This window comes from Caretta caretta, chromosome 3, assembly GCF_965140235.1.
Source record: "Caretta caretta isolate rCarCar2 chromosome 3, rCarCar1.hap1, whole genome shotgun sequence".
Taxonomy (NCBI): Eukaryota; Metazoa; Chordata; order Testudines; family Cheloniidae; genus Caretta; species Caretta caretta.
This window is the reverse complement of record NC_134208.1, coordinates 140,425,237-140,450,720: the sequence shown is the minus strand read 5'-3', so window position 1 is coordinate 140,450,720 and position 25,484 is coordinate 140,425,237. Positions and strand designations below refer to the sequence as shown.

Sequence of the window (25,484 nt, the reverse complement as noted above, 5' to 3'; positions counted from 1 at the left end):
GGATTGTGCATCCCGTAATTGCAACACTTACGACATTAGTGCAGATCTTTGTAGGCTCCATGCTTCTGTCAGAGATGGCAGAGAGTGAGGAGGGCCTTGCATGCTTGTAGGATTCTTAAAAAAGGCATGAAAATTATCAGTTATAGATGAAATTATGGGATGGAAACAGTTGCACACTGGGAATTTAACCTCTTGCTCCCAGTTACCTCTGTGTGACTTGTTTCTGCCCCACAATGCATGGCCAAAATTTCCCAAAAGATAGTGCACTGGAGAATGGTGAGTGGCACACTGGGATACCTACCTATGGTGCACCAGACTGTACATTAACACAAACATTCCTGCACAAGTGATATGCTAACTGTGTCGGCTTTTGACCGATGTAACTTGTGTTGACCAAAGTTTGTATTGTATATATGTCCAGAGACAAGCTTCTGAGCTACACAGAGCTCTTCTTCTTTAGTTCTGGGAAAAGTACACAGGGTGTCACAGCTAAATATGAGGTAGAATAGATTATTAAGCATAGGAGTTAACACACGTTGCAATGGCCCACTTCATTTTGAATGGTCCTTCAACACCTCTGCTGTTAGGACAGGGAGACATAAAACCAGTATCCTTACTGAGTCCATGGTTTTCAGTGTCTAGTCCAGGCACTAAAAATAGTGGACTGAATAGAGATACTGGTTTCATGTCTCTTTACAACAATCTCTAACCCACTAACCCTCCTTTGTCCTATGACTGCAGAAGTGTTAATGGCCTACTTCATTTTGAATGATCCCTGGCAACATATGTTAACTCTTATGCTTAACAATCTGTTCCATCTTGTATTGAGTTATGCTCTGTGCCTCTGATTACCTTTCCCAGACCTGAAGAAGAAAAGCTCTGTGTAGCTCAAAAGCTTGTAAGTTGGTCCAATAAAAGATATTACCTCACCCACTTTGTCTCTCTCATAGGGTATATCTTCACTAGCACTCTAGTGGTTGTGTAGTCATGGCACCACAAGAAAAAAACCCACCTCCACGAGGGGAATAGCTACCAATGCTGGGAGCACAGCTCCCAGTGCTGATGCGCTGTCTACACTGCCACTTCACAGCACTGAAACGTGCAGCGTTCAGGGGGGTGTTTTTTCACTCCCCTGAGCAAGAAAGTTTCAGTGTTGTAAAGTGGCAGTGTAGACAAGGCCTACTCTGCAGCTGGAAGTACTGTAATTTTCATTCCTATTGCCTCTTGGGAATGGAGAGACTCCTACATGCACATTATTTAAAATAAATATAGTATTAAACTAGATGACCACACTTAATTTTTTCCTGATTTGAGTTCTGCAACTCATCAAGAAAGGAAAATATGGAATGAATTGATCCTGTTTTCAGTGAGGCTCTGGACAGTATATGGTACAATAAAGCTGATCTGTTTTGGGAGGTGTCCCCTGCATAGAAACTTCTGAAGAAGTTTACTGATAAGGAGAAAAAGGAAAATGACCACATTCTGAAATGGAACTCTCTCTAGAAGATTAAACTGACTGCTATGCTTTCACGCCTTGCACCCTGGAGTTCTGCCTCATCTAAGCTACTATCCTTCAGCCCACATCTGGAACTCCGAACTCCTCCGAAGCTTTGTACATTCAGTAGGGCAGTGTCACAAGATCCACTTATAAGGAGCCATGCTGCCAATGCCTCTAATATGCTTTTGCCCTGGGATCACCCACCACCCAGTGGGGTGCTTACTTAGCAGTGGCGAAATCTTCCAAAGGTCATGTTAACAAGTTGGTGTTAACGTACATTGGGAATCTCACAATGCCATGCCCCTTACCACAAGATGAGAGGCTCCTGTGGGTCCCAGAGCTGTCCCAGACCCTGTTGTTCAGGGTCCCTCTGCTTTAGTCAATATACAGAAGAGGGGAGCAATAGGTCCAGAGTAGGGTGACCAGATGTCCCGATTTTATAGGGACAATCCTGATTTTTGGGTCTTTTTCTTATATAGGCTCCTGTTACGCCCCACCTCCTGTCTCAATTTTTCACATTTGCTGTCTGGTCACCTTAGTCCAGAGTTTGAAAAGGATGTTTTCTGAGTCATTAGAGAGAGGGAATATAGGAAAGAATAACTACTCAGCTCTAGTGTGAGTCAATCACTTTTGCCATCTGCTGGACTTTAGATGCAACTTCAGCATAAGTTGCAACTGGATGTCTGAGACTTTTATTTTCTTCATATTAAATCACTTATTCAGAGAAAATGCTGAACATTATGTTGTAGCACATTAAAAATAGCATTTACCAAACCAGTGCATATAGCTGACCAAAAGCAGTAAAAAAAAAAAAAAATACCAAAAAAAACCAACCCCACACCTGATGACACTAGTTGCTCAAATTAAGGAAAATAGTTGAAACAACCAACAGTCTTTGGCAAATGTGGTTACTTACAACCTATAGGACATTTCTCCATAACTTCTAAATATTTTCTGCAGGTTACAAGCAGAGATACCAAACTTTACAGTAGTGTCACAAGATGTACTTACACTGAACAAGAAATATGCACAACGGTGAGGCATATTTTAGTTGTTTTTTCTTCAGGATTTAAAGGGTTGTCTGGTAAGAAACAGCTGTGATTAAAAAAAAATACAACATGGACATGTATACTTTTCCTGGTAATACTTACAAAAAAGTATATTTAATAATTGGGTCACTGAAATCAGGCCCACAAAATATTTAGCTCTCATTAATAAAGCAATATTTTACTGTGGAACAACTTACATCTAGTTTGCTAGACAAAAAGTAGAAGATGGGGGTTAGAGTATATTGGTGTTAAAGTACTTAGATATATATGGATCTAAGCACTTTAACACCGATGTACGCTTATCTCCAATCTTCTGCTTTTGTGTATATATATAATTTAAATCATAGAATCATAGAATATCAGGGTTGGAAGGGACCCCAGAAGGTCATCTAGTCCAACCCCCTGCTCAAAGCAGGACCAATTCCCAGTTAAATCATCCCAGCCAGGGCTTTGTCAAGCCTGACCTTAAAAACCTCTAAGGAAGGAGATTCTACCACCTCCCTAGGTAACGCATTCCAGTGTTTCACCACCCTCTTAGTGAAAAAGTTTTTCCTAATATCCAATCTAAACCTCCCCCACTGCAACTTGAGACCATTACTCCTCGTTCTGTCATCTGCTACCATTGAGAACAGTCTAGAGCCATCCTCTTTGGAACCCCCTTTCAGGTAGTTGAAAGCAGCTATCAAATCCCCCCTCATTCTTCTCTTCTGCAGGCTAAACAATCCCAGCTCCTTCAGCCTCTCCTCATAACTCATGTGTTCCAGTCCCCTAATCATTTTTGTTGCCCTTCGCTGGACTCTCTCCAATTTATCCACATCCTTCTTGAAGTGTGGGGCCCAAAACTGGACACAGTACTCCAGATGAGGCCTCACCAATGTCGAATAGAGGGGGACGATCACGTCCCTCGATCTGCTCGCTATGCCCCTACTTATACAAATCTTTCCCTTCCTATTGAATATGATTTATCTAGGTTTATATAGTTACAATTCAATATTAATACAGTTCAAGAAACAAAACAGTATTTATTCTGTGTACTTATAAATTCCTGTGTATTACTAATAAGTAACATTTTGCTTTTGATCAGACTGGTTTATCCGCAACTGAGTTAATAAGTAAATAATGAAAAGCAAAAGAAGATATTGTGTCCCTTGTGCACACATGCATTAAAAAATGCGATAGAATAGTATTAGGATTGTGAAACAAGGCCTATGTGTAAAATAAGTTGTCTGTCATAGAGCATATCATGCCTGCCGTGATTTGTAACATATACAAATACCCCTTTTGCTTCTGTTACTTTGTCTAACTTCCTTGCCCCCATTTGTCTGTTCATTCCCTTGGGGCCTGATCAAAACCCATTGAAGTCAACTGGAGTCTTTCCATTGGCTCCAATGGGCTTTAGATCAACTCTTGGTTGCATGTTGTCAAAATCCTCAATTGTCAGCTTTCTGGGTAGGGATTGTCTTTGTGTTTGTGTTTGTTTGTTTTATACAGTGTCTCGTACTGTGGGACTTTAGTCCTTGTTTGGGGTCCTTTAGGCTTTACCGCAATATAAATAATAATTGTATTGCAGCACATATGTTCCTTTGTTCTCAAGTCTCTTGACTCTACATGCTTTTAAATAGCATAAGTGGTTCTTTATTAATAGGTTGTAATACTCTGGTACAACTACTGTAGTATATTTTCAAGTAAGCATTTATATCCAATCATATGCTTACAGTGTTTGGTAAATGTAGTCCTTTGGTATGAACTAATTTTCTGACCCTTCCTCCCCCATAAAAGTGGGGTGTGCTGTTCCATGGCAAAAAGTATTCTGTAACAGCATAAAACCCTGTTTGACACATTCTGTAAACCAGAAGCAACATCACACATTTAAACAATGTTTGTACCAAAAAAAAAAAAGTTATCCTTCTTTGTAACTTGTACACCAAATTTCAGATGCTGTGTTTGAAACTGAGTGGGATATGCAGTTTTAAAAATCTTAAGGAGCTTTGTTGTTCATTTTTGAGTTTGTAGATTAAGGCTTCATATAAAAATGACCAGGAACTATAGCTTGGAAGATGAATAACTGCTCCCCCCACACCCTGCTGGCTTTTCAAGTCCGACCTGCTTTGAGCTGACCTGGTGACCTAGTGCTAGGGTTCAGTATCGTGATACTTGTCTTGTTCTCTGCATCTGCAGGGTTTTGGAGTGCTGCAGAGTACGCAATGGTAGCCCTTGTATGTGAGGGAAAGTTCACATCAGAACATCCAAGAATGCTTTTGATGGGTGCACTTCTTTTTCAGACAGCTAGTTCTGTATCCAGTCAGAAACTCCTCCCGGTAGGAGCAATTGCAGAAGCAGGTAAAGCAGGGACTGCTGCACTGGGGGATGTAAAATGGGGCCCAGCTGAGGCCACTCCTTTCCCCAACACCCCAGGAGCCAGAACTGTTCAGAGGAGAAACACCTCCACCCCTCTAGGGGCGCTAGGACCCAGATGGTGCCTCCCCTCCCCCTGCCAATGTGGCCTTGGGGAAAAACTACAGAGAAGAGCCAGGCTGAGACTTCAGCCTGTAGGGGCAGAAGCAGCCAAAGCAGGGACCTCTGGGCATTCAGAACTGTCTACAGTTCTGGCTGGACTGTCTCTGCCCTGTGCTGATTGGCTGTTTCCTTGCACCTCTGCCCCCAGTCTCTTCATTTTAGCTTCACTCCACACCTGCCCCTCTTACCTTTTCCCCCGTCCTTTCCTCTTCATATCCTTTCCTCTTTTTCCCCATTTAGCTGATCCCCTCATAACTAAACCTACCCCCGAAAAAAATCTATATAAATATGGCACTAACATGAGGTTTCCTGCCGTCACACTGTTTGGCCGTAAACTCTTTGGGGTAGGGACTGTCTGTGTCTATATACAGTACAGCGCCTAGTACCATGCGAACCGGTTCTTGGTTGGCCCCTAGGTATTACCTGTATCAGTTGAGCATGTTTTTAGCCCATTCAGAGTAGCTTGGTCAACATTTTCCAATAAGCTATGTGCTGAAAAAGCCACTAGGTTGGTAAAAATGGATTTTTACCTAAGGGCAGATATAAAAGAATGGCAGGTCTAACTAATTAGTAGATTGGGGACTCAGTTACCATGTTCTTGCATTCTACTTACAGAATTGTAAGCTGTTCATTTTGGACAGTGTGTTTGCCATACAGACATAGTAGATTATCCCCCATAGTTATACATTTTGGCTTAATATGACAGATGCCCAAAGGACAGTGTTACATGAATGTGGAGAAAACCAGGGAAACTGTATCATTAATACAAAGAGAGAGAGAGAGAGAGAGAGGGTGAAACTGTAATTTCAAATAACCATTTCAGCTCCACAGTGGAATACTAGCTAAAAAATCCCTTTGGGTCAGGAAATTAAATAGCCACTCTATATCTTAACATTTAATATTTGGCATCTATACTGTACTTTGAAGATGTAAAGCACAATACTGGAGATTATCTGCTGTAATCCCCACAATACCCTTATGAAATAAGTAAGTATTTGTATATTCCTTTGTTGTTGATTATTTTAAACAGATTAGGAAACTAAGAGCAAGAATATAGAGCAAGTTAGAGGGAGAGCTGAGATTAGAATTCAGGGTTCTCTAGCTCTGGTTCCTAGGGAACTAGACCATGCTATATCCCAGCATGTTTTGGTGGTTTATTTGTGTGTATTTAGGGAGTGCGCTAGAGTCCCCTACTCAGATCAGGGTCCCTTGGTGCTAGGCACTGTACAAATGCAGAGACAGTTCCTGCCCTGAAGAGTTCACAGTCTAAATAGACAAGACAGATGAAGGGCAGGAGGGGAAACAGAGGCACAGAATGGTGAAACATCTTGCTCAAGGTTACGCAGTAGGTCAGTAGCTTAGCTGGGAACTGAAACAGTTCTGCTGACTCCCAGGCCAGTGCATTAAGCCACTGTATTTCCATTTTTGGCCTGTCTTCTGATATGCTGAGTGTCTGTGAGAGGAGAACAGCTTGACGCCACCATAGAACTGAAAATACTCTTGTAGTTTAAACAAAGAATGATGCTCATCAGGTCTAAAGTCTGGTATGCTTAATCCCACCATTGTATTTCATGGAGTTAATCCAGAAAGGGTATTTACAGTATATATAATCATTTTGGCAATGTCCCCTCAGTTCACGGCACCATGGTTGTAGCTTTTAATCTTTTTTTTCTCACAGTGAGAATTTTCACCAATGTGTTCTGCCTTAATCTTGTCTAGAAATTTTCTAGCAGGAATTTGTTCCCAGAAGATACATGATCTCAACTGATGATGTTCTCTTAAATTGGCAAGAGACAATGGCAGCTGCAACATTCTTTTTAGCAAATCATTTTCTTACCTCTGTGAGAAATAAGATTCCAGACGAGGAATAAAAACATTTCCTTTCCTTTTACTGTATATTTTGAGTGTCCCCTAAAGCAGCAACAAATGTGCTTTCTGTTTTTGCTAATTATTCATTTGCACTGAGATCCTGTGGCCATGTCTCATTCACATATATGTTCCTCATTCATGTTGCTGTTTAATAAGGATTTTGTGTTGTATCCAATCAGATCTATTCCTTCTACACCTGCTGAGAATCTATAAATGAAAATGTCTTGGTCATAATTTAATTTTTTGTCATTTCAAGCTTCTAGTGATAGCCGTAAAATATTTAATCACACATACAGAGAAGGCTAGTGTTTCTCTTTTCGTTTCCTCCCCCAGATTCACCTTCAGTTCAGTTTTCTCTGGTTTTGTTTTTCAAAAGCCTCCTCTCTGTCCAGACCATCCCATTTTACAAAATAGATTAAAATGTATTCTCAAAAGAGGACCGAGTCAGCTGCAGCTTGTCCAATATGGTGTGCAGAGAGTCCAGTAAAGCTTTTTAAGTTGGCTAATGCCAACAGGCTGAGGAGACTCATGTGGGGAGATGTCATATGACACTGGTGTCAGAAACCATGATGGGGATGGTCAGGCCTAGTGGTCAGAACTGGACTCAGGAGTCCAGAGTGGAGTTGGAGCGTGGTTGGAGTTAGAGCAAGGTTGGAGCAGGACTAGGAACAGCGTGGGAACAAGAGCAAGGCTGGAGCAGGCTAAGGTTTGGGGAATCTGTTGGCACTATCAGGAAGGAGAGAGTTCCAAGCCCTGAAGTGACATTGAGCAGGCTGTGCTGCTATTCCTTCTGTGAGGTTTATATACCTGCCGTGAGAGCAACCAGTACAGTCCCTGGCTTATGGGTTACCTAGAGATTAGCACAGGAGTGTCTCATTACCTTACAATCAGTATCTTCCTCTTCTGATGCTCTGCTTGTCATGAAGAAAACAATTTTGTCTCCTTTATATTTGCTTTCAGGCATTTTTCACTGCAACGGTGGTGACAAGTTTAGTGTCAGGCAGTAAAGGGCCTGACTTGCAGTTACTGGCCTCAAGAAAGAGAAGTTTACTTATTCAAAGGTTTGAGTCCCTTTGAACAGTAGTGGTCAATCTGTGGGACGTGACCAAGGAGAAGGGTATAAGAGGGACCTCCGTGGGTTGCACCCCACTGTCTGAGAGAGCATCAAACTTGTGGAATATAGAAGGTCACAATTGGTCACAAACAACTGTGACCCAATTGCACTAAAGTTTGAGGGAAACATAGCTGTTGGCACTACTGTCAGGCTCTACCTCCAAATTCTTCTGTATTGGATTTCTTCAAACACAGCAAAAATATTGCAAAGGTTGAATCTAGAAACAATTATTTTGTCACAAAACTGTTAAAGGATTTAGAGCGATACAACAAAATTCATGTCCCTGACTAAACTGAAAAAACAAATCCATTTTCTACAGGTTTGTGTAACTCCTACTAAGGCCATGTCTACACTTACAAAATTAAGTCGACCTAACTTACACCAGCATACAGCCATTGCAGTAATTACATCATTTGTGCGTATCTACACTTTCACCAGGAACGCTTGTATTGATTGTGCTGTCAGTGTGGGGCATTGTGGGACGGCTTATGAAAGCCAGTAACAATCAATGTCAGCAATGCAGTGTCACACTGACACTGTGTTAAGCTAAATACATTGGCATTGGCTCTACGCCACTCATGGAGATGGAGTTATTAAGTCAGTGTACATCGGCGGGAGCGAAATATAAGTGTAGCCACTTCCATAATTAGATTGATGTAAGCTGCCTTGCGTTGACCTAACTCTGTAGTGTAGACCAGACCTATCACAAATGTGGGTCTATCTCCCATTTGTGGTTAAACCATAGTTAGCAGTTTTTGAGCCTGCTACTGCTTCCAGGTTAGAGGTTCTACTTGCAGAGCGCCATACATCACCATGGCAGGTGTGACCTTGATGCTTTGTGTACAGACAGAAACCAACAGGGCCTCATTAACATGGGGAGCATTGGCTATGTATTTGTTAGAGGTGTAAAAAGCACCATTATATGGAGTCCTTCCCCCAGCACCCAAGAGGCATTAAGTTTCGCACAGGCATAATGCTTCCCTCCACAATGGTTGGATGCTGAATTTTACTCTTTATTCATAATTTAATCCTTTTTATGAAGTGAATCCATTTACCTAGTCAGGCTTATGCTTCTCTGCAGGCCAAGGGCCAAATCCTCTGCTATGTAAATGGGTGAAACTCCTTTGAAGCCAATGGAGCTGATCCCATTACCACGAGCAGAGAATTTAGATCAGAAAGGGTACCTACAGTTTGGACCATCTCCTGGGACTTATTTGAGACCTCTAAATCACTGGATGATTAAATCATTAATGAACTTGAGCTATATTCTCAGTGGTGCTGAACCAGTGATTAGTTCATTAAGCTACTTGTTATCCTATCCAATATTAAACACCTCAACAGTAGCTTTCAGCAACACTGCAATGAATGTGGCTATTAACATAGTACAGTAAATGACTATGGTAGTCCAATGCAATTATGCCATACATGCTGCACGTGAAGACAAAACTGAGTTAGTTCCACATGGCTGATGTTATTAGATGGAGGACCAAAGCAGTAGTAATAGGTAATTAGTAGTAATAGGTGCTGGGAATTTTTTTCCCCCTTTTTACTGTATTTGTACATATTGTGACAAGCCAGACAGGACAGCTGTAAAAGAGTGGTCCTGTTAGGTTCAGGTGTGTCAGCCCTAGAATGGTAAAAGCCCTTTTCCCCCAAGAGCTGAAAAGAGGTTACCTCAGGTCAACTAGGGACACCTGAGTGCAATTAAGCATTGATGGTGACCTTCAAACCCTCCCTCCCCCTCCCCCCACCCTTCTGGTGAAGAGAGACAAGCTGTAGCAGAGCTAGTGGCAGCAGGGAGAAAAGATGTTGCCTGGTTGGAAGGCTGCTCTCCTCCCTACAGGGGAAGTAACCAAGCCAGCTGGCTGTTTGGGGAAGGACTGGCACCCCAGAGCCACCATAAGAAGGCAACACCCCAGAGAGGGGACAGTGAAAGGTATTCCCTTTTTCTGTTATGATAATTTGTTTATTTGGTTTGGCTGAAGAGTGCTCCTGGTGCCTATCCTGAGGCCCACCTTGTAAAATAGTGAAAAATAAAACCCAAGTGAGGAATAAAAACTCTCCAGAATGGGACTGATTTTCTCCAGGCCCACACTGCCAGAGGAAGAAATGCTGAGCCCAGTCAGAGGAATGAGGCGCCTTCCCCAATATATTAAATGCTTTATAAGTTTTCTTAATAAAGAAGATTATTGAACAAAAAACAGGTTATTATAGCAAATACTGCTTTGGAAAACATGCAGAGAATAGCATGTTTTGTGGTTCTTTCCTGTGCTTTACCTTGGCTGAATAAACTTATTTCAAGTATTTGTTACAGCTAATCATATACTGTTACTTTTTATATTTACAGCGCTGCTAAAGTTAAGAGTTGAGCCCTTGCAATGATATAACCCCCCCTAGTGGTGAAAAATAGCTTTCATCTATTTTGTTTTGTTTTTTTTAATCTGGCAAAAACAGCCTGAAAGAAAGCAGGGTGGGAGAGAATACAACAAAGGTTGTGCTACATGATATTGATTTTTATCCCTTATTTTGCTATTCTGAATATAGATCTACTGACAGCCTTTAGGAATAATAGCTACTGGAGGAAGAACAAGTCTGCTATAGACATTTTTCTTTGCAACAAAACAAGGCTTCTTAGCTGGTGTAGTAATACTTTGATTACATCTGTGTATTTTTTGCTCCCAGTCCTTCTCCCACTGATTTCAGTGGTAATGTGCCAATTTATTTCTGTTTCTGCAGGATCGGGCTCTTTGTGTATGGCTTATTTACAGACTTACGTTGAATTATTTTTTAATGGAAAAGACATTTTGACGTTGTAAAATGATGAAATTTGAAGGGCCAGATGCTGCCCTTGTACATAGCAATAAAGGGCATGCAGGTTCTGTACTCAGGGAAGCTCTGCACTGGCCTGACCATTTGTCAGCCTCATCTGTCTGGAGCAGAAGTGGGAGTAGAGTGGCTTCTCAAAGGGCTTGTTTACACTTGTAATGCTACAGTGGCATAGCCACACTGGTGTGGTGTTTCAGCGTAGACACTACCTACACTGAAGGGAAGGGTTTCATCCTGTCTCCATTTTGGAGCTCTCACCTGGCTGTGATATTTGGGGATGCCTCGGATATTTAAGGATCTCTGTGCACATGGTGCTAAGGAGATTCTACCTATGTTATGTTCGTGTGGGTGGGGTCTAGTTGTTCTACCAGCCCCCAAAGAGAAGACTCCTGGACTTTTAACTGTGTTAAGCAGCTGATGAACAAAAGCTCTCTCCAAGCTGCAGAGTTCAGTGGGGCAGAATTAAAGGCATTTTTTTTTTTTTTGCCATGTAAATATTTAACATAGCGTTAGGCTTGGCTGATGGTATGTCATTCCTCCTACAGAATGCTGGGTTGAGCAAAACTCAAACTACTTTATTGCAAGGTGTACAAAGGGTCAGACTTGAAACACCAGTGGTGGGTTGTTCACGAGAGGCAATGGCGCTGGAACATGCCCTCAAACTACCCAGGCAAGTTTAAATGGGCTGCACTGAAACCCTCTCATGATTTTTTTCTTTATTGGCATACGTGCATTATAATCCTTCTAGACTATACATCTACACGAGCAAAGAAATAAACACTTGCTTAAAAACCATTCACAACTTAGGTCCCCAAAAGACTTATGTGGGTGCCATGCACTGTTCTGGATAAAATTTGACCGGTTTAGACTATTTTGATCCGCATCACATCAATAGTTTTATCTCCTGTTCTGTGCAAAAGGAAAAAAACTTACCTAGAAACTTCTTGAAAATTTGATATTTTTTCAGGGCTTATAACTCTGGAACATGTGGCTCAAATTTGGCTCACTAAACCTACTCAACACCCTTGCTAGTCATAGCAAATTTCAAGAAAATCCATTGCAGTGTGCAGGTTTCAGAGAACACTTAGAAGTGTTGCCCTTTTAGGAAGGATGATGGGATGACAGCAGCAAAGGGCTCCTCTTCACATCCAGCTGCAGTATAGCAGGCTCTGAAAGGTGTGAAGTGTACTCCTGGGCGAATTCTGTGCCGCTGATGCACACAGAATTCATGGCCCTCTCAGATTACTTTCCCCACAGAAAAATGACTTTCTGACAGGGACGCTTCAAGAGCAGTCACGTACCACTTCATAGCTGAACAGGTACATTGCTTCAGGCACTCGGAGCAGCTGGCGGAGAGGTAAATCACTGCAGGGCTGGGGACACCCCAGCCAGTGGCTCCTACCCTGAGCCGGGATCAGCTGCTAGTCCCAGCTGGGCTGGAGCAGGAGAGGACAGGACTTCCTCTTCCCCTACAAGAAGTGGCTAGGACTGTGTCAGAACCACCCCAGAAACCTTCTCTGCTTCCTGCCCCCATGGCTCTTCAGCTGCAAGGGTGGGATCACTGTATGGGGAGCTGCTCCCCCATTGGCCCAACCCCTGTGTAGACAGATCTCCCATACCCACACACCCTGACCAAGCCTCACCCCATACATCTAGAACCCCCCTAGCCCTCCAGACCCAATCCCAACCCCATTGAACCTCAACCTCTGCATCTGGACCCGTTGCCTCAGGACTCTCCCCCTACACCACCCTGAACCCCCACATCCAGACCCCCATTCCACTTTCCCCCAATGAGCTGCACCCAGAACCTCACCTCCCCAGCCCCATGCCCCCAGCACCCAGACCCCTCCGCTGAGCCCAAACTACTTTCACCTGTAAGCCCCTGCAGAGTCCCATTGCCCCTATACCTGGAACCCCCCCCCATCAAGCCTCTGTGCATCCAGATCTCCCCACACCTAGATCCCCTCCCCCCACTGAGCTGCCTGCACCCAGATTGTCCCAAACAGAATCCTCTCCCCCCACACCTGGGGATCTCTCCCATAGTGAGCCCCTCCATACTTGGATCCTTCCTGGTGGAGAAGGGTAGGGCCCGGGCTCCAGAGTGTTTCTGGGGCAGACCCAGGCCCTGTGCTGTGTCAGGGTCAGGGGCAGCCTCACTATTGACTCAGAGTCCCGAAGAGGGGGAGGCGGGGAGGCTGCAGGGTGATCTCCCACCTTTGTACAGCCAGTGGCCTGTGCTCCTCACTGTCATGCTGGAGCCTCTGCATTTATTTATTGACAAATAAAACTTCCAGAATTTTAAAATGGGTGCAGAATTTTTAATTTTTTTTGGCGCAGAATGCCCTCAGGAATAGAAGTGGTTCATTCTTCTTAATGCCAAGTTCTCAGCTGTCTCCCCTTGGACAAGAATACAATCTAAAGCAATGGTGATTAGACATGTGAACTGCTCCATTCATCTCACTGAATGGCCCCATCCCCTTACTGAGTGCTCTAAACCTGTGATGTGCATGAAATATGCCCACGCAAAGGGACAGGACATTCCCAGATCCTGGCTCACAGCAGGGAGGGGTCTTCAGACCCTCTGTAAAGCACAAGTCCTCCTGCTCCACAACGCAGCTCACATGAGGAAGGGTGTGTGTGTGTGTGGGGGGGGGCAGCAAGAGGGGCTCATAGGAGGGGAACTCAGATCCTCCTAGGGGCCAAGAGCCCCCTAGATCTGCATGGGTGGGGAGAATGTGGGATTGACAGAAACCCTCCACTCCCCCTAATTCCCATGCCTCCCTCACCTGAGTCTCCAACCTCTCTCCTCTCCCCATAACTCCCACCCCTTGCTGCAGCCTCAAACCCCTCTGCCCCACTGCTCCTCCCCCTAATATCCTTCCCTGCCAGGAAACACGTCTAATTTTTTCCCTAAAGACTTTGATTACAATCCCCCCCAAAATAAAATTTCCACCCAAAACTCTGAAATTGTAGCAACCTCTGGCTACTCAGGCCAGAACTCCTTTTGTTGTAGGTGGGGGTTTGTGATTAATTTATCCTAAATTATGTAAATTGAAGGGTGAGTTCACAGCAATCCATATCAATGAGATCTATGATTCATCCAGTCATTAGTACCTCTCAATTTAACACTAAAAGGCAACAGAAGGAAACTGGTCTTTTGAGGGGTCCTTGGATCTTTGGAGGGGTCCCCCATGAGGCACACCATATTTCAAAGCAGTAAAAGTAATTGTTCAAATTTTAGAGCACATAGAAGAGTCTATCTTTAAGCATAAAAACTGGTGAGAATGGAACCCCTCTAGCCATTTTTTCTGTACTAGTGCATATACTCTGTAAAAAATTGTACATTTTCTTAAATACCTTTCTGAATTTGGGGCCCCAATGATTTAGTGGGGCCATATACTACCTGAGTAAAACTCAGTCATTTTGACCCACATCACATCAATAGTTTGATCTCTAGCCCTCCCCACCCCCATCTAGAAACATTTTTTTAAAACTAACTATTTTAAGGGCTTATCTTTCCACAACCCGTAACTCGACCCCAAATTTGGATCACTAACCCTACCATGCACCTTCCTGAGCCACATCACATTTCAAAGGAATCTGACTGAGCATGTCAATTTTAGAGGACTTATTAAGGTCGACTTTTAAACAAAAGTCATGGCTATAGTGGTGCTGCTACGCCACTGTAATTTCAGCCACATCAGGTAGATGTGAGGGAGTTATCTTTTACAATATGATTTCATTTCTTTTGTAATCAATTTTGTATTTAACTAATTGAAGGGATAAACTCTCTGCAGAGTTTTTTGGGAAATGAGATGACTACAGCTCCCTGACCACAGAAAACACTTTCTTCCCTATGTTTTGATTTAAACTAATGGAATCAACTCTTTCTGTGCAGAGGGACATATTCCATGTTTAATTATGGTCCATGAGTTGGCATATAAATGTAAGGCTGCATACTACCCTCAATCCACAACACACAGCTCACATATGTCAGTGGGAGATTTGCTCAAAAGTAAAGTATGATCTTTATGTGGTAACTAAATTTTTAGGGGCCCCCTCTTACTCCTGTTGAGTAATCTTACTCTGTAAGTCGTCGGTTCTGTAGAGGTTCTTATACCATCATCATCATTAGATCATCACTGTAGTATCTGAGTGCCTCTTAGTATCGGAGCATAGTCCCATTGATTTAAATTGGAATTCTTGCAGATGAATATTCTACTCAACATGAGGGAGGGCTAACAGAATCTAATCCTGATTTCCTATAAAAATGACTCCTTTTCTTACAGAACAGGTGGAGTTTTTGAGGTTCCATGGGTGCAGCTGCTTTTCACAATAGAACATCCCTTTAAACATGTAAGGCTAGACTCCTGAACTTTTACTCACATGGAGTAGTATCATACTCCTTGAAGAGTGTCATTGATTTTGATGTATGAATTGCATGAGTATCAGAATGTGGCTCTTAGGTGAGATCTCAGTGGGACTGATTGCAAAGTAAAGTGCTGCTCAACATAAAGGTGGCAGAATCTGGCCTTTAGTTATTATCATGATTTATTAGTTGCTAAATATTGTATTGTTATGTTCAGCATCACTCAGTGGGATAATATAGACACAAATTTGGACCCTTGCCACCTTCTTTCTCTTCCTTTCTCAGTCTCCTTTACTTTGACTTTGTTTCCCTGTCTTTGTGACTCCATCTTCCATCTGCAGTTACATTTCTGCAGCCAGTCCCCTCTGTAGGCTTTGGTCTCTCTCCATCTCATCTGCTGAACTGATGAACAATAAAATAGTAATGCTGACATTTAAAGTGGTGTTGGTAGGCTTTAGAGTCAACACACCACTGAGATTATGAGGGGATTAGGAGTTCTCAGAGCATTGTTTCAGGCTGTTTGTCTGTATACTCAGAAAGACAGCACTATCCAGATTTACATTTATATCACATTTAGAAAAATTTCCTCACAACCATAAGGTATAGAGACTTTTCTGCAGAATCTTCTTATATCACACGGGCCAAATGAATACAGCAAGCAGCCTGGGTGGGTGGGATAGTTTGACTGAACTAATGGGTGTGATGATAAATTTAAAGCAAAGAGGAAAAGTGATGTTCAAAAGGGATCTTGACATTTATTATGTCAGCATGATGTCACAGCAAAACAAAAGTAAGGCATAGCTATTTAATGTACATAGTTCACTGGGTCCAGTTCTGGAAGTCTCAGACAGGCTTTCATTCAGGAAGGCGGGAATTAAACAAAAACTCGCTTCTTTCTATTTCTCTGTGCATTACTACATTTCCCATTTTGGGAGTTCACAGGACCATTTTCCATATGCTGTCCTGATAGCTGGCCCTTTAAATCTGTAGGCACGGTTAGCTGTAGTCCTAAGGATGTCATTTTGCCACTGATTGCACCATGCCACAACTCCATCCCTTCCTGCTAGTAAGTATTTAGGGCCAAATTTGTAAAGGTGCTTGGGCGTCTACAGATGCAGATAAATGTCTAGTGGGGTTTTCAAAAGCATCTAGGCGTCTAAAATGCTTATGCATTTTTGGAAGTCCTCCTAAATGCCTATCTGCACCTGTAGGCACGCAGGTACCTTTAAAAATCTGGCCCTTACCTCCATTTGCCCCGTTTTCTCCTTTACCTTCACTCATCCCTGAAGAGATGGAACATCCATGCAATGAAAAAAGCAATGGGTAAAATTCTGGCCCCACTAAAGTCAATGGCAAAATTCCTGTTGACTTTAGTGGGGCCAGGATTTCACCACTATACTTACTGGGTGAGAGTCAGACCCTGATGTAAGCAGGTACATGCACCTAGGATTTCACTGGAATTGTACCTACATACACAAAGTCTGAATTTGGTTGGTTATCTTTTAGCAAGAAGTTATAATTCTTTTTTCTCTTCATTAATCATTTTATTGTTAAAGAAATGTGTTAGGCTGTTTATAAACACAGAGGAAAACATAATTTCTGCCCCAAAGAGCAAAATACAAATCATTTAAATGTGTGTTTGATCCATAACTCAGTAAAATTTCCTGTGAACCAGTAAATCCGATCCACACCCTGCTACACAAAGCCATGTTTTTGGCCACTCCATCTGGCACTAGGAGCTATCTAATGACTGAAGGGGATGATGTGATGAAACTTATTACTTAGCTTTTGTGCTGAATCTGAAAGAAAGAGGAGCATATGACCCCTAAGGTGTTCAGGTGCCATGGATAAAATTCGAGCCTTAGAGAGAGATGTAATAAATAAAATGTAAAGGGCCATATGATACCATGGGTTTAACCACCACTAGCTGAGATCAGAGGACTTGGGAAAACTCTGTAAGATTCCCCTCACAGAGTTTCCACTCAATACCTCCCTCAGAGGGAACCAACAGAGCCCAGAAATGGATGGAGAAAAGAAGTTCCAAGCCCATGAATTCTGGGTTACTTTGTTTAGAAGGCCTGACTCTCCATGCAGTTCCTTGGACAGCACCTCCCACTGGCATCTGGTTTTGTAAGAAGCTGACACTGGATACCTCTGCCAGACCTTTGTCATATTCCCCTTCTGTGAGGAGTACACAGCTCATGATTTCTGTTTTTTCTGGTGCGGAGCAGCTGCTTAGCTCCACACCATTCTATCTGAATTCGGGCACTTAAGTGATCCACAGTGTCACAACCCTGCACAGATGTTTCCCTGAGGCTTCTGTTGCTTTCAAGGAAGAAACAGTCCATGGAGATGGCACTGTCCCGTGTCAGCTCTGTTCAGGGCTTTCCCCATCATAGTATTCTTCAGGGCAGAAGTGGGAACTTGGGGCTAAAGTTCTTTGGAAATTGTGATGTTTTCCTTTTTACCAATAGTTTATTGCTGCCTAAGGTTTTTATGGTGCTTTATCATCCTGCAGCTGACCTTTTCATTCAGAGAAATGTCTATTTAAATTAATGCTGTAGTAAAAGATGATGGTCTCATGCTTGTCTTAAGTGGGCATTTGTCTAGATCAAAAAAACATCATGCTATTTGGCACAGTTAGGAGCCTTGGCTTAGGAGAGGTCCATGTTTGGAATAACAGGGTGTTGCAAGTCAGGATTCAGGTACCTTGGCAGAGCTGTGTGTGTAATCTGGCATAGTGCCTGTCTGCACTATGCCTAGCTCTAGCTAGCGCTAAAGTTCCTTTTGTGAACAATTTATGAATCCCATTTTGTAAGAAAAGAGGAAGAAAGAGGGAGCCCAAGATTTAATTATCATTTAGCAGCTATAAAAACAATGTAGTAGAGGCACAAATAGTTTTTGAACCATGCCATGTGAAAATTCTGAGACTTCTTGTTGCAAACCTCCCTGTTATTGCTTGGATTGGCTGATTTCCAAAGCATCAAGGCTAGCAACTGAGGGACTGAAATGTAATCGGTGGTGATACATTTTTACCACATAAAACATTCTCTGCCTCCAAAGTCTCGGTGTCTCTAGTAAGCAGTGCATCAGCAACAGCTCCTTGCTGCTGGACTTCAGAGGAAAAAAAATTGGATCAGAATGGTAAGAAGCTCTTCAGTTTTCACCAGATCTAGATTATTACTTTTGAAAAGAATGTTTAGAAGCTGATGGTGAAAATAGTAGAGAGTAGTGTTAAAACCAAACAGCAAGTGACTAGGATACAGTGGCACTATCAATATTTTGCTGGAAGAGATCAACAAAGCAAGTTGGTGACAAATATCTTTGGCACTGAATATGTTCTGTAGCTTAAATAAAATCTTTTAAAATGGTGAATACGACTGACTAAAATTTTATATAGAATGACTGCTGCTGGTTTCAATACAGAAGGATAGGTGTATGATCTTTTAATATAATTTTGTATTAGTGTAACCACTGAAATTTTTAAATGTACAAATATAAATAATGTATACTTACCATATATACAATACATGAATCTATGTTTTCCCTCAGTTTTTAGTGAAAAAGAGAGAGATGCTTATATTCATGTATATTGACCTCTACTAGTTCAAAATCATATATACTTTTTTTTTCCTGATTTTTGAATTTGTGTAGCCCAATTATGTTCAGCATGCTTCTGTACTTTAGGTGTTAGACTGGAAAAAATAATGGTGAAAAACTTTTTGGTCAGTTTTTATCCTCTTTAAAAATTAAGTATTCTAAATTAATCAAAGAAAGCAAAGTAGACTATAAAATACATCTGCAATAATTATTACAAACCGCTAACAATGCCTTTTAATACTTTAAAAAATTGTTGAAAATTTCATTTAAATGTTTTTATTTACAAATTACTAGGTACTTAAACAATTACAAGGTGTGGGGGAGAAAAAGGAATGTCTTGCAAGCATTTACTGTATGCATTGTAGATAATAATCATTGTCAAGATAAAGCTTTCTTGTTGAAATATGCACCAAACCCAATCTCCTGTGTGGGAACTCAGCCACTCATTTAAGTGCATATCAGAGAAAAGGAATAAATTGATAATGAGATTACAGAACATCAGGGAGAAAAGAAAACACATGTCTAAATAAACCTTGAGAGGAAAGCACTAAAATATGCTTATTTGACCCTTAGCTGATAGGTGGAAAATTATTCTCTTTGTTATTCAGATCAGAGAGGACAATTTAAAAGAATATCTGAGAGAATTTTCAAAAGTGTTACAAACAAACCCCAGAAATTAGAAACTAGGTCTGGTTTGATTTTTTGTTCTAATTTGAATTTTTTTATTGTTGATGTAAAGAAGAAAAACAAGAATATAAACATAAACTGTCATCAGTGCTTTTTGACTTTTTTCCCATCCTAACTGGCTTCAGTTGAGGACAAGAAATGTGGTACTGAAGGCAATTATGATAGTGAAGTAAATTATGTTATCTCAGCCCATATATGCCAAGATATCATTCTGGACACAGAGTGATGCATTAAAGATTTAGACTTTCCTCTTCAATATGCAGCCTATGTAGAGAAATCAATAGCTATAGAGAAACAAGGCTCTTAGTGTCTTGGAATATTGTTGTGACTGAATCTAGGCACCGTGATATTTTCTCCTGTATGCTTGGGGAAGAATGACCGATGTGCTGATTATCATGTAAATATTGGAGATTTTAGTTTATTGTTGCTTCCTTGTCAGAAAACCATATGCTCACAGTTGGTTTTAACTTATATTTGAAATGATACTTAGTATATGAAAGCTCACTGGGGGCAGGGACCTTGTCTTCTACTTCATATTGTACACCGCTGAGCTTAACAAATAATAAATGATGATGCATATATATCTGCAAGTGTATGAGGTTCCCTCAGTCCCCTTTAATTCCAATGTAATTCTATTTCTATGACTGCAAATTAAGAAAATTATTGGCTTCTGGAAACACTACCACGGACACACGGTTACAGCATGTCCAGTGTGATTAAGTTTAAGACAAAGTAAACTTGCCTTGAGTGGAGCCGCATGGATTAGGTAGTTAGTGTGGGCATTTCACTGGATAGCCATTTCTGTTATTAGTTTGGAGGGTTTGACATGATTACCTTTTTATGATGTTGGGGAAAAATAAAGTAGTAACCAGTTTGGTAATAAATACCAATTATTTCAATGATAACATTCCTTAAGAAATGTAAATAGTTGAATGTCTTACAGTGGTCACCCTTAAAAACTTGCCAGGTGCCCTAGATAACTAAGTTTCATTATTTCCAGTCTTCCCTCTAGTACGTTTAGGGATACTGAGGGAATATTCAAAATAATGTGGTTACCTTATGTAGTTATCTAAGGCAAAATTGGAAGGATATAAATGGGATCACTGCACATTAAATCTTTAATGAAAGAAGACATCAGGTGTACTAAAATCTGTTTTAAGTGTTTTACATGCTGATGAAGACAAATAAAAAATGATCCAATAATTGGCTTTCAAACTCATTCAGGTTGTGTCTCAGGATATATTTGCATTGATTACTCTTTTATCCCAATAGCAAAATAAAAATCTGAATAGTCAGTATAAAAATACACAGTAAATATAAAAATAGTTGAGGGGAGGGGATAATGAGTGTCAAGACTTCAGTAATACTCAGTTCAAAGATAAGGTTCAGTCCTGCACCCCTTTCCCAACGAGTAGTCCTTTTGGCTTTTTTTCCTGGTACTACCTGTGAGCAAAGGCTGAAGGATCTGGCCCTTATTCACCTAGATTTTCAAAGCATTATGAAAGAACACAATACAATGTACAGTACTTATTCAGAATGTGACTGGGTGGTGTAGCAGTTTGAGGCATATAATATTGAAGGAGTACTGCACTGGTGAAATCATAGACGTGATTCACATGTTTTTCAGCTGTGACATTACATACCGTGACTAGCTTTGGGCCTGGTGTAGCCTAGGTGATATGCTACAGCTGAAAAGTCGGCACACGACATGTTGAATCATGTACCATTAAAGTACTGCAACCCCCTTACACTAGTTCTTTTCTATGGTGACTCCTCATACCGGACATCAAAATGAATGTAAAAAAAACAGCTCCCATTTTGTTCTTCCCCAAAGCAACATATGTCAAAGGGTAGCATTTCTTAATACATATTTCTGAGTTTGCTCAAACACAAAAGTGCTTGGCTTTTGAAATGTCAGCATCCTGGTTTGTGGTGCATGGGTACTTTCGCTTAGAAAAGCACGACAAATAGAGGAGCAGGATTCATGCCTTTCCCAAGCTAATATAATTTTTATATGGAATTAATTTCACCCAGCAGGCATCCTTAATCCACGCTGAGAGTCACACTCTTCTCTCACTCGCACCCATATAATCCCTTGAACTCAGTGCCAGAACTCCGGCAGTATACCATAAAACATGTCGCTTCTAGGAAATTATAAAGTATTTGCTGTGGTGTACATAATGCATTAACTTGCTTGGTACATCCATACTCCAGAAAGCAGCCCCTCTTCCACATTGCAGATAATTAATGCAGCCATTAAAAAGGGGACTTTTTTAGCACAAATTCACACACTAAATCAGATTAATTTCTCTTCTCACACAAACAAAAATGAAGGTTGGTTCAGGTCAAAAAATAAATCACATCTTTAAGTAAAATAAATAATGGCAGCAGCTCCCTCAAAGGTGGAGCTACCAGGCTGGTGGCTGGATATATGCATTTTCACATATCTGGTTAATGTTTATTTTGGGGCCTTTGTTTTAGCTCTTCAAAATGTTGGGCAGAAATTCCAATCTCTCACCCATGTAATTTATGGTTACCATAGAAACATGAACTTGCCCTCACTGCACATACTGTACAATGTGGTCAAATCAATGATACCACAGAAATCTAAGGGTGAGATTCTGTGCCCTACTCTGGCTCCTTTATGATTCATAAAAGGGCAAGAGGAGTATACAAGTACACTAAAAGCCCTATATCCAGCTAGTGGAGGATCCTCCCAATGCAGGCATGGCAGAGGACAGTCATAAAGCTGTCTCCCAAAGACAATTCACAAGCCCTGATGTAGCAGGTATGCCAGGAGCAGGGCAGGAGCTGAAGTGGTATGTTGGTGTCAGATCCACAGCATGCGGCACGGTAAAAATTCTGGGCAGCAGTGTGCCCACAGAGGAGCCTCGGGAGGTTGTTCAGACCCCCAGACCTGAATAATTTACAGTGGGGCCAGAGCAGCCCAGGGTCAGGAGGGTGCAAAGGTGGATTAAGCTTGGGTGGCGAGTTCAGGGCTGCTCCGTTAGAGGCTCAGCACAGAAGCTCACCCTAAGACTACCATTCTACCCTGAAAGGTGACTCTGTAAAAACAACATTGTGAGAGTTCCATGTTTATGGTCTCTCAGTAAATTCCAGACCAAATCTAAGCAGTTTACAAGTAAAAGGATGTTACTAAGTTCCAATTCCAGAACCACATGGCACCAGTGTAATTCCAATGTCTTTATAGTCTTCCCTGAAATTACATCTGTTGCCCTCTCAATGGTGTCGCATAGTTGGAAAGACAGAATTTGGTTCAGCAATTAGAATTTAGATAATAATTCTTATGTATGAGCCAGAAAGGAATATAGTTCACTCTCTTATAGCTGTATTGGCAATGCAATGCAAACAGCAGTAAAAGTAGTAAAAATGTATTGTTGCTATGAAAGCGAGCATATGTAATAGTAAATACACATAGGAACCAATCTGTTGAGAATTAAGGTTCTGCACTTGATTATAATTTACACCATTCTAGTGTGTAAAAGGCCCCTTCTCCTGCCAAAATCACACTTTAATTTTCTAATTTTCTCACTTTTGTGCATTTGAATTGATAACCTTAATGTTCCATTAATGTAATTTTTCATTTCTTGTAATATAAAGTTTGTTAGAAAGTACAGTAGAACCTCAGAGTTATGAACACCTCAGGAATGGAGATTGTTCGTAATCCTGAAATGTTCATAACTCTCGAGAAAACATTATGGTGGTTCTTTCAAAAGTTTACAACTGCACATTGACTTAATACAGCTTTGAAACTTTACTATGCAGAAGAAAAATGCTGCTTTTAACCATCTTAATTTAAATGAAACAAGCACAGAAACAGTTTCCTTACCCTGTCAAATCTTTTCTAAAATTCCATTTATTTTTAGTAGTTTAGCACAGTACTGTACTGCATTTGCTTTTTTGTTTGTCTCTGCTGCTGCATGATTGCACAATTCTGGTTCCAAATGCGGTGCATGGTTGACGGATCATTTCATAACTCTGGTGTTCGTAATGCTGCAGTTCTACTGGGTAGGATTCGAAAATGTAGTACACTGTTTATCTTCTTGAATTTCTGACAGTTATTTCAGAGTTAAGAGAAACGGCTTTAAACTTCCATACTGAATCACTTCACCATTCTCTTGGAAAACCAATAAGTAGCCAAAACCCCTCGGTTCAGGAGCTTGCTTCATTAAACAAACAAATAAGCGTAAGGCTTAGCTCACTGCAGCAGCCAACCTGCTGAATCGGATGTAGTGTTCCCCCAAGGGTGAAATGTTTGGTTGGCCCAAATTACTTGCCATAACTCAGTGACCTCCCTTTTATACTACAATGTTCAGTCCACTATAAAATACAACCTATTAGGTTATCTCCAGGAAATTCTTTTGCTTGATTACATAGTAATAGAACTCCTTTATATCTCTTTCTTCAGAAAGGTAGAGTTCTAGTTACCTTCACACTTAAGGGCCAAATTATACACTCAAGGGAAAAATCTACAAGAGGATCTGGAATCTGAATCACCCCATAAGCAGAAATGTGGAACAAGACCCCAGCTTCCTTCTACACCTTGGGGGTGAAGGAGTGTAGACTGCCCAACGCGGAGATGTTCTCAGATTTTGGAGGAAATACAGCACATCTTTGGTCAACTGCAGACAGCTGATAATATCTTGTGCTGAGTCCCACTATTCCTCAGGCCCCCATTCCGACAGCAGGATGGCTTTATCAGGAGCCAGGCGCGAATTGCTTCTCTGACTTTGTTTATTTTCTGGCCCCCATTGAACAAGGGGAGTGAGAATCTGCATAAGCTGATGCTGTTTTTATCAGCATTAGCTAATGTGAGCAAACTCCTGCAGATTTGTAGGGGAATCACTTGGTATTGCCCAGATATGCCCTTCTCCATCACTCCCAAACCATTAGCGACCAAATAACCAGAGAACAAGCCTTTAGGCTTTACAGTTCTTTGGGGGAGGAAGAAATGATGTTTCATTGACTCAACTCACCCCCTCCAACAAAATTTGGGACAAATGAGATCTATTTCTGCTCCTTCCATTCTCTGCACTGGAAAAATGTAAAGGACTATTTGGTGGCTCTTAGGAGGGTATGTTACTCCATGCTGAGCTGTGGAATTAAACACCTCCTTGCCTTTTCAGGACCTTTTCTAATTGTGCTGAGCTAGCTGTGTGTACTACTGTTGATTTTCATTTTTTTTCTTTTGTACGACAATCTGGTGTGATGGGCATATATTACAAAACTGCTTTATTTCAGTGTTTATTTCACTGTCCATCACCAAAAGCGGAATTTGTAGCTAAAGCAGCTTTAACTTTCTGATTCCCTGCATGTGCAAAGGAGTGGTTGGAGTGGACTGGGGACACAATCCTCCTCCCAGTCCAGAGGCCTGGTGTATAGGGCGCCTGCGCTGTCACGGGCCTGTTGCTACTACAGCACATGCAAACTGATCTTTAAAATGCCTGTAGCTTACTGCTTTCTCTTGTGCAAAGTCTGTTGCCTGTGATGCCCTGCAGTCCTCCACAACTCTCTCCCCTGTACTTCCACTGCTGAGACTGAGAACTCCTCATGTATGACCTCTCTATTTCCTTGTCTTTCACACAGCTGAACCATGATAGCTTTTGCTCAGTTTTGCCTCTTTAGTAGCTGTGGAAGGGCTGGGAAAATGGGCCTTAGAAGAATTTCTCATTCATTCTTGCACTGCTACAAGATTTGCAGATTAAGGTGTAAAAGTTGGCAATGAATTTCTTGATCTCTTGGTGCAAGGAAAGGGGATAGATATTCTTTTTGGAATAAGTGACTGTTGGGGAAAGAGCTATCAGGAAGATGGATAAAGCACAACTTTGTATTTATAGGAGCTTGTTCTCTGTGGCTGGATGTAAAATATGTGCTTCGGGGTGATGCCTGCAGCAATATCTCTGCTTTGCTGAGTGTAGGTGGGCCTTGTAGAGG

The 25,484-nt window shown here is 41.4% G+C and overlaps 1 protein-coding gene across 3 annotated transcripts in view; it reads left to right on the top strand.

Moving 5' to 3' along the window:
- PLD5 (phospholipase D family member 5) overlaps positions 1 to 25,484 on the top strand; it is a 269,816-nt gene that overhangs the window by 27,184 nt on the left and 217,148 nt on the right. Inside the window, exon 1 of one of the 3 annotated variants that reach the window (XM_048843742.2) lies at positions 18,038 to 18,386. The exons of the other annotated variants lie outside the window; for them this stretch is intronic. Coding sequence (XP_048699699.1) covers positions 18,384 to 18,386 — 3 coding nt within the window. The 5' untranslated portion in view covers positions 18,038 to 18,383. Of the gene's footprint in view, positions 1 to 18,037; positions 18,387 to 25,484 lie in introns of those variants that run through there. 3 annotated transcript variants of the gene reach the window in all.